General features: G+C 42.0%; 1 protein-coding gene across 1 annotated transcript; it reads left to right on the forward strand.

Moving 5' to 3' along the window:
* Window positions 1–546: 546 nt before the first annotated feature.
* On the forward strand, window positions 547–8,104 carry POLR2D (RNA polymerase II subunit D). The gene is made up of 4 exons (XM_053389611.1): window positions 547–990; window positions 4,251–4,431; window positions 6,731–6,826; window positions 7,381–8,104. Exons 1-4 carry the CDS (start codon window positions 924–926, stop codon window positions 7,457–7,459), a joined length of 423 nt encoding a protein of 140 aa, XP_053245586.1. The 5' UTR covers window positions 547–923; the 3' UTR covers window positions 7,460–8,104.
* The last annotated feature ends 611 nt before the right edge of the window (window positions 8,105–8,715 follow it).

The following is an 8,715-nucleotide window of genomic DNA, read 5'->3' on the forward strand; positions in this document are numbered from 1 at the left end:
AAACGAAGGAAGGTGAGCTTGAAGCAGACAGGGGGGACCCACAACAAACAGGGACCCTTCCAATGCCACATTCTCCCTCTTGCCATCCTCCTGGCCTACCTGCGGGTTCTGAACGTGGGTCACACTGTTGCATCGAACCCAACATTCCGTTTACGAACCGGCTCCCTGCCAGCTAGGTAGTTTCGAGGAGGGATGGGAGCCGTGAGCACACAACACGCCCCATATTGCAGGACTCCTATAACCCCTGACTATCGGCCATGGCGGCTGCGCTTGAGAGGAGTGCAGTCCGATACCTCGAGGGCTGCTTATTACCCGTCGCGGCTTTAAGCGCCTTTGGGGGGCTGCCCCATTTCCTATCCTACAGACTTTGGGTGCTCCAGACGCTTCAGCGGGGTTTCAGCTCTGCGCTGCTTCCTGGCCTAGAAACCTGCTTCCCTTGTATCAGAGGAGCACTAAATATATACAATTAAAAAAAAAATTATGAGGGCGGGCGATCGGCCGTTGTCTGTCGGGTCTGGATTCATTTACTGACAGGATCTTGCTAACAATCGCGGGAACCGTGTAAACCCCACTGGATTCACGCTTTGCAATCCTGAACATACTTGCTGGGGAGTAAGCCGTGCTGAACGTGGTGGGATTTACTTCGAAGTAAGGGGGCCCAGGGCAACGCGGGGAGCGGGCGCTTTGAGGCCGCGAGACCCTTTCGCTCTCCTCCGCGAAGCTGCTCCGGAGAGAGAACACACCATGTTCAATATAGCCCGACACACTTTTTTCCCTTTCTCTCTTTTTCCTTCAGCACAAACCGAGGCGGCATCCGGGCCGGCTCTTCCCCCGCCAGAGGGCGTCGCGGGCACCTGCTCAGGGCTCCTCCTTTCCTTTTCCGGCCGGCCGAGCGCTTCGGTTTTCCGGGGCTAGCTGAGGCGATGGCGGCCGGAGGCGCCGATGCTGTGGATGTGGAGGAGGATGCTTCTCAGCTCTTATTTCCCAAGGGTGAGCGGCTGGGCCCTCGGGGGGCGCAGGAGACGCGAGGCGCCCCCGGCCTTGTGCCGGAGGAGACTTCGGCTTGTGAGGCAGCAAAGAGGCAGCAGGAGTCTTGCCTGGAGGGGAGCAACATTCCTCATTCCTGGCTGTAAAAAGCGCTCGTGTATTGCTAGCCTCATTCGCGCCATACGTTGAAAGCGACATGGTACCGCTTTAATAATAATAATAATAATGGCTCCCCGCCGCCAAATAATTCGGGGAGCTGTGGTTTGTTAAGGGTAATGAGACTGGTTAGGAGACACCCCTATTTCCCCTCACGGAGCTACGGTTTCAGAGTGATTTTAACCAACAGTTCTTCTTCACAAGGAACTCTGGAAATGGTGGCTCTGGATGGGGGAATAAGGGTCTCGGCACCCTTAGCAAAACTACAGCTCCCATAATTGTTTGCGGGAAGCCCTGTCTGCTTAACGTGGCACCATACTGGTTTTAAATGCACGGTGCGAATGTGTCTGCTCTCCGTTCCTGTTGTCCGAGGCAAGTGGTGCAGCAGTTTTGAAGTTGAGCATCTCTGACCCTTCCCAGAATGGGAGGCTGTTTAGTATTCTGTTGTATGCTACATATACAATTGTTATATAAACTGTAGATAAATATATGGCTCTGTTTCTGGGGTCCTTGACATGTAGTTACTTTGATTGTTGGTTTATAGTTCACACTCTCAGAACAGCTGCCTTGAGCAAGCAACAAAACAGTATGTTTGTTTTGTTTGCTTTTTGTCTTTAAAAGCAGCACAGGGTGCCTTCTGCATTCCAAAGCGATCTGAGGCCCTTTTTTAAGATTCAGGTTTTATATGTGCTAGTATTTTGGAAATATTGGATCTTAATATGGGGTAGTAGAATAGATGGTAATAATAATAATAATAATAATAATAATAATAATAATAATAATAATAATTATTTATCATTTATCATTTATCATTTATACCCCGCCCATCTGGCTGGGCCTCCCCAGCCACTCTGGGCGGCTTCCATAGAAACCAAAAAGACAGTAAAATATCACACGTTAAAAACTTCCCTGATGGGCTTCCGGGTTAGCGCCATCGGCTAATGGTGGACTCCCTCCGAGCTCCGGAGGGAATCGGCTCCACAGGATTGGGTTTTGACCGCTGCGGCGACGCGGGGACCCTCAAAAATCACAGGCGGTGAAGCCTGTGAACCTGGTGACTCGGCGGGCACCATTTGCGCCCCCCCAACCTGCGAAGGAGCCTTTTTAAAGGCTTCGGAACGGGGGACGGGGTGAGCGGCGCGGTGCTGAGAGTCGTCTGCTTCTCCTGCGGAGTGAAGCCGCATTGCCATGGTCGGAGAGCGTTGACTTCTTCTTGTGAGCAATTGGGTTTTAAAGCAACAACCCATGAGTAGTACGGAAATTGGAATTGTAAAGAAATTTTTTTTTTTGAATTAGGCACGATTGGGGAAGACGCAAACAGGAAGTCCGTCTCCCCATCTTGTAAATAATCTAAAGCAAGGACCTGCTAACTAAGGTCGAGAGAACCCTTTCTTTTTTACTTGGTAAAAGACATTAATTTCACGATTTGGCAGTGTAAGAAATCTTACTGGAGGATAAAGAGCTAATCTTGGGAGCTGAAGTGCCGGACCCGGGAGTGCTCCGCGAGAGAGCCTGTTGATGAGGTATTGAAGAGTTTGACAGCTGTCAAATTAGCTGTCAAGACGGGAAAAGAGAACTTTGTTTCTGTTGCTTCTGCTGGCTATATTTGTTACAATTCGGTTACAATTTGTTGAAAACAAGGAAGAACTGTTACAAACTAACTTGACTTTTGGATTTGAACTGGAAGGAATATTAAGCTACCAAAATCCCTCTAGAGGGGGATTTGGGACATTACAAGAATGGCTGGAGAAGGGAAAATTCAAGCTCAATTGGACAGAGTTTTTGTTCTCTTGGGAAAGTTACAAGGCCAAATTGATGTTTTGGCTACAAATGTTGCAACTCTGAACTTAACAGTAAATAACATCACTGAATTTGATAAGGACTTGATTCAGGAAGTCCATGCAGCTGGACAAAAAGAGAAACATGAGAGCTTTGAGAGTGTGGAGAAGGAGATATATGTTGTTCCTGAGGAAAAGGAAGGAGGAGCTGTAATTTTGCAGATGATAAAGGAGAGCCAGAGGCCTGACATGATGGTTACAAAGGAAAATAAGAACTTCATGTTGAAAATCTGGTCTGAATTGGAGATTGAAGAATGGAGAGATCTCCTTATGTGGAGATCTGAAGACCCAAGGATTACAAATTTGCTTAAGGTGGAAGTTGGAGCTTTGGGGACATTTGGACTTGAAAGGAGTAAGAAACATGATTCGGGCTCCACTTTTAAGTATGGAGGTCTGGCTGGAAGAAACATGGATCCCGTTGGGTTAGAGCTTCTCCGAGATCTGGTGTCTAATATTAAGGACTATCAAAAAAACCGGCAGAGAGGAATTAAGAGAGAATTAAGAGCCTCGGACGTGAGATCTCCAGGCTGATAGTAGACTAAGACTGATGGACATTTGTTGGGGATTGAAACCGGGAAGGGGGGGTGGAGTTTGGGAATCCAAAGGGTGCATAATTACAATCTGTTTTGTTTTTACTTTGCTTTGTTATTTGTATGAAAATTGGGGAATTCGTGGAAGGGAATTTGGGTCGACGTTAGAAAAATGTTTTAAGAATGAGTACTGATGTATAAGTATTGAGGTTTAAGTTTGGATAAGGCAAAATTGGTTCTTTAAAATGAACTAAATAGAAAAAGGTCAATAAGAACTTGCTGAACTAACAATTTGAATTGGAATATAAGAAGGGGAGGTGTGGGGAAGTCAGGGAAATATGTTATAGAAAAATAAGGTTTGTGAACTTTATGTGTTTTTAAACTTTTTTGTTTTTTCTTTTTTGATTCTTTTTTAACTTTCAACATTAAAAGTTGAAAGTTGAAAATTTCAATAAATATCTTTAAAAAAAAAAACTTCCCTGATGGTACCACTTCAATCACATGTTTGAATGCTCCCACAGGTACAGCAAAGAGGACTGAGCTAGAATCTTTCTTTCGTATGTTTTCTCAATGGAGTGAGTGGGTTTTATGTGTCAGATCATTCAAAAATAGTATTCTCTACCCACCACCTGAAGTGCTACTACCATATGCGTACCCCGGCTTAAGTGTTACCAATGGTGGTGTGTTTCTTTGTGCCTTTTGAACTATCAGTTTCTTCCTCACCCATCTTTGCATATAGAATTTGAGACTGCCGAAACCCTTCTAAATTCAGAAGTGCACATGCTTCTTGAACATCGGAAACAGCAGAATGAGAGTGCAGAAGATGAGCAGGAGCTCTCAGAAGTATTTATGAAAACCTTGAATTATACTGCTCGCTTCAGCCGCTTCAAAAACCGGGAGACTATCGCTAGTGTCCGCAGGTGAATAATTTTTCAAATAATTTATTTTCCATAGGCCAATGTGGGAGTGAATGCAAAAGAAGCTGAACAAATAAAACCTTTTCCCGAATGCAAATACATTTATTTCTAGCATTAAATGAAGTTATTTTGTAAGTTGGTTTTATTTCACAACTGAAAGTAATGTGCAGGTGTGACATCTGTTGAGTCCTTTTAGCATCATATTTGCATTAAGTGGAGATTAACTTAGTTTCTACATGTGAATGAAGAATAGCATTTCCTAGACTGCTCTTCGTCTAAAGCCCCCTGGTGTGCTTCAGATTTAAAAGTCTATAACATGTAATGTTAAACTATAGTTTAATGCTGTATGTATGACCAGGAATGTGCTCATGCAAGTCTCGGATTTGCATGCTCCCTCTTCCTATGTGGCCTGGGGGAGAATTTTGACAGTATTTCATTTTCATTTGATAGAATCCTGACTTGTAAATGCATAGAAACCAGATTTTGTTATAAACCATGACATCTGGTTTATATGCAATAGCAAGCTGTGTTTCTTGGAAGCAAAACTAGACACTGCTGAAGTTTCCCCCCTGGTCATGCAGGCAGAAGAGAGTGAAGGAAGGAGCATGAGAGCCTGAGTATAAGTTTGGTTCATCTCAGTTCATGCACATAGTACTAAGCCATAGAACCCAGAGCAAAGCTTTCCAAACTGTGTCGTGACATGTTAGTGTGTCAGCTGCAGTGTGTAGGTGTGTCATGTGAACGCTCCCCATGCTCCTCCTGGGGCTGGAAAGGGGTTAGTTTAACCTCTGGCTTGCTAGTAAAACTGAATTACTGTGTTGCAAAATGATGCATGTCTAGAAAGTGTATCATCAACATGAAAAGTTTGGAAAGCTCTGACCTAGAGCCATAGAGCCATGAGTTCTTTCCATGTTATTTCTTTAGTTGATGCTTATGTAGTTCGTAGGATTATAACTCACAAGATTTATCACTTTCAGTCTTGTAAGGGTAGGATTCAACATTCCTTCCGCTAGTCTAGAACTGATACAGTTGCCTCTTAAGCTAAAGAATTGCCAACATTACTTATCTAGCCTAGCTTGGGCTGTACTTTGTTTGGTTGCATTTATTGGGCAGATGTACAGATCACCACTACCCTGTACTAATCTAACTGGACAATATGGCTGAAGGATCTTTGCTCTTCCACGTGGTAGTGATTGATAACTGGCACACTATTCCTAACCAGCATTGAGTAGGAAATAGACTAATACTATATGCAAATGTAATCACTGACTGCCAGCAGCTTCAGAGCCGTAGTGGGAAAGGGCTTCCCTAATGGTGAACTTCCAAAAGGCATCTAATGGTTCAATGTGGAAAGCAGGGTGTAGGTGTAGATAGATAATCGAGCTGATTCAAAAGAGCTATTGTTTTTCCTTCTTCAATTAATTTTTCCTTAGTATAAGCATGATTCCTTCTAGAGCCCATGATTTTGTCTCTTATCTACGTATCATAACTCTTGCACATGCTCGAAATCTGGAAAGTGTTCACTGTTAGTGGCTGTGTGTGCTTTTATGTCAAAGCACTCAGATAAACCCTATGTTTCAAAATTGTTATAGGCAATTGGTTGCCACTTGTCCAAGCAGTTTCTTCTTTGCCCTTTGGAACAATAACCATGTAATTCTGCATATTTCCTCAGAAGTAAGTCCCATTGAGTTCAATGGGGCTTACTCAAAGGTATGTGGGAATAGAATTGCTGCCTAAATAGATGTGGAGTTGGTACTTACTTACATTTATTAAAAGCAGTGTGAATTGACAGAAACATTTGGAAATCTAGTGGGTTCCCTCTTGTTGATGGGAATGCCATCCTTCTGAAATCCTAACCAGATTTCTTAAAGAAGTAACTTTCAGTTAAAGTGATCTATCTATCTTGGAATACTAATTTTGGTGGAGTAAATACCGGTAGTAAGCAACTGTTACTTTTTCTTTGAAGCATGTTACATATAAAGCCATGTATTTACTTTTAGTATTTTTGTGATACTTTTGTGTGATCTTTTCATAGACTATATATACCAGGCATAGGCAAACCTGGCCCTCCAGATATTTTGGGACTACAACCACCATCCCTAGCTAACAGGACCAGTGGTCAGGAATGATGGGAGTTGTAGTCCCAAAACATCTGGAGCGCCAAGTTTGCCTATGCCTGATATACGCTGATAAAAATAAATCCCTAATCCTTTTTGAGTAGCTGTACTGTTTTTTCTGCAACTTCTGTTCTCTTCTGTATTCCATTTTTTACATACATAGTTTATTTTATTTGTTCCTGCAGTTTGTTACTCCAGAAGAAGCTCCATAAGTTTGAATTGGCGTGTTTAGCTAATTTATGTCCTGAGACAGCTGAGGAGGCCAAAGCTTTAATTCCCAGGTGAGTCACCCCGGGTGAAAAGTTTCACTTCATGTTCCAAAGGGTTTGTAAAGCATGAACGACTAAAAAGTCAGAGTAATGGTTCTACAATTGGATTTAAGGTTAGCATACCAGCCAGTTAACTGGTAAATATATTTTCAATTGACTGCCTATTATTTTGACCATGATCAAGCATCTCTTGAAGCCCTGATGCTTGAAGTGGCCTGCTGCCTATTTAGCTCAACTGTCTTTTAAAAACTCGTTATCTTTTTAAAATAATTGCTCCTACCATGTTTTGTTCTTATTTCTTTTTTTAATGTAATTTATAGCTTTACCTTTGTAGGATAATGCCCAAAGTACAATCCACATTTGCAGAAATCTTACCTGGCATTGGCTACACTGAGACAATCCTCCAGACCATAATCAAATCAGATATGAGCCCTGTGCTCTTAACACTCCCCCTCGCCATGCAACTTAATACATTATTCATAGTTTTTCCCTTTCAGGAAAGCTTGAGCATCAACCCTTAAAAAAAAGAGAGAGAAACTTAACCATTGCTTGCTCCTGTCTTTCAGCTTAGAGGGCCGGTTTGAAGATGAAGAGTTGCAGCAGATTCTTGATGACATTCAGACCAAGCGAAGTTTTCAGTATTAGAAGGAACAGCCAGACCCTCCAAACTCTGAACATGGAAAAAGAGAAATCTAAGAATGTTCATTTGTTTCTATACATCTCTGGACCAGTCCTGACTATCTCTCGATAGAAAAGAGAAGCTGATGTAGGGTGATGACATGCTTTTTAAAAGGGTTTCTTAGCTCTTTGGACTTGTTGAATGTTGAGAGAGTTGGCAAGACTAATGTGGTATGAGCCACAGAACTCTGAAAAGTTTGCCTTGATTAGTTTAATATTTGTTTCCAAACTTTGTCTTCCTCCTGGGAATATACAGAATGTTTATGGGGCCAGACAGAATGAACATACATTGCCCAAGATAGGAGAAACTTTTCCTATTATATTTTGAGAATTGTAATAGTAGAATCAGGATAGATAAATTTGTGTGGTTTTTTTTGATGAGTTTGATCAAAAGCCTGAGTTTTTCTCTTCAACAATAATTTTGTACAGTTGTTTGTGAATTAAAGTATAGTATTTCTAATGAGGGGTCTGTGGTTTGTGAAAGTTCTCATTCACTCATTGTTTATACAAAAGTCCTGTTGTCTTGAGGAAATACTCTGCAAGGGGTGGATAAACACAAGGAGCTGAAGGAATTTGTTGGATTATTAAATTGCATATAATATTTTTGCTGTATGTTGGTAAATTGATGTAAAGTTATTTAATTTGTATACATACGTTGCTATAAATAATAATTACACATACAATGTACGTATGTTGGAGAGAGAAAACAAATGATACTTTTTTGTTTTGGGAAGTGTAACTGGAAATGTCAGACTGGGTGAATGAGCTACCATAAGTAGCACTTTTTAGTTTTGTAGTGTGAAAGGAAACTGCTGGCAGAACCATGGGGCTCATAAAGGTAGAAACATGATCCATGCCCTACACTTAGGCAGAAATGCACTAATGCTACAGAAATTGCATGTTACGTCAGTCAGCTGTCATAAATGATAAGATGGCCCTCATCCAGCTAGCAACAGTGACTGAGGAATGAGTTGGCTTACTCCATTCCCCCCACCTGCATAATCACTTCTAATGGTATTTTATTTATTCATTAACAGCATTTATATGCCACCCAGTAACAGTAGCCTACAAGCATTAAAACATTAAAATACAGCAATAAGCTGTGAAAGGTTTGCTGAACTAGTCTCTTTATTCAAGCCTGACCAAGTGAATAAAACAGGGGGAAAGTCAGGAGTAATAACCTCAGCATTTGTAAAAAATATCAGTGTGTACAGAAGCAAACA

Source organism: Podarcis raffonei, chromosome 5 (genome assembly GCF_027172205.1).
Source record: "Podarcis raffonei isolate rPodRaf1 chromosome 5, rPodRaf1.pri, whole genome shotgun sequence".
Taxonomy (NCBI): Eukaryota; Metazoa; Chordata; class Lepidosauria; order Squamata; family Lacertidae; genus Podarcis; species Podarcis raffonei.

Bases quoted from the DNA above. Each gene is read 5' to 3' on its own strand.
- POLR2D (XM_053389611.1), top strand. From the start codon at position 924: ATGGCGGCCGGAGGCGCCGATGCTGTGGATGTGGAGGAGGATGCTTCT. The intron at 991-4,250 runs GTGAGCGGCTGG...CTTTGCATATAG, and splicing joins TCAGCTCTTATTTCCCAAGG to AATTTGAGACTGCCGAAACC. The intron at 6,827-7,380 runs GTGAGTCACCCC...CCTGTCTTTCAG, and splicing joins GCCAAAGCTTTAATTCCCAG to CTTAGAGGGCCGGTTTGAAG.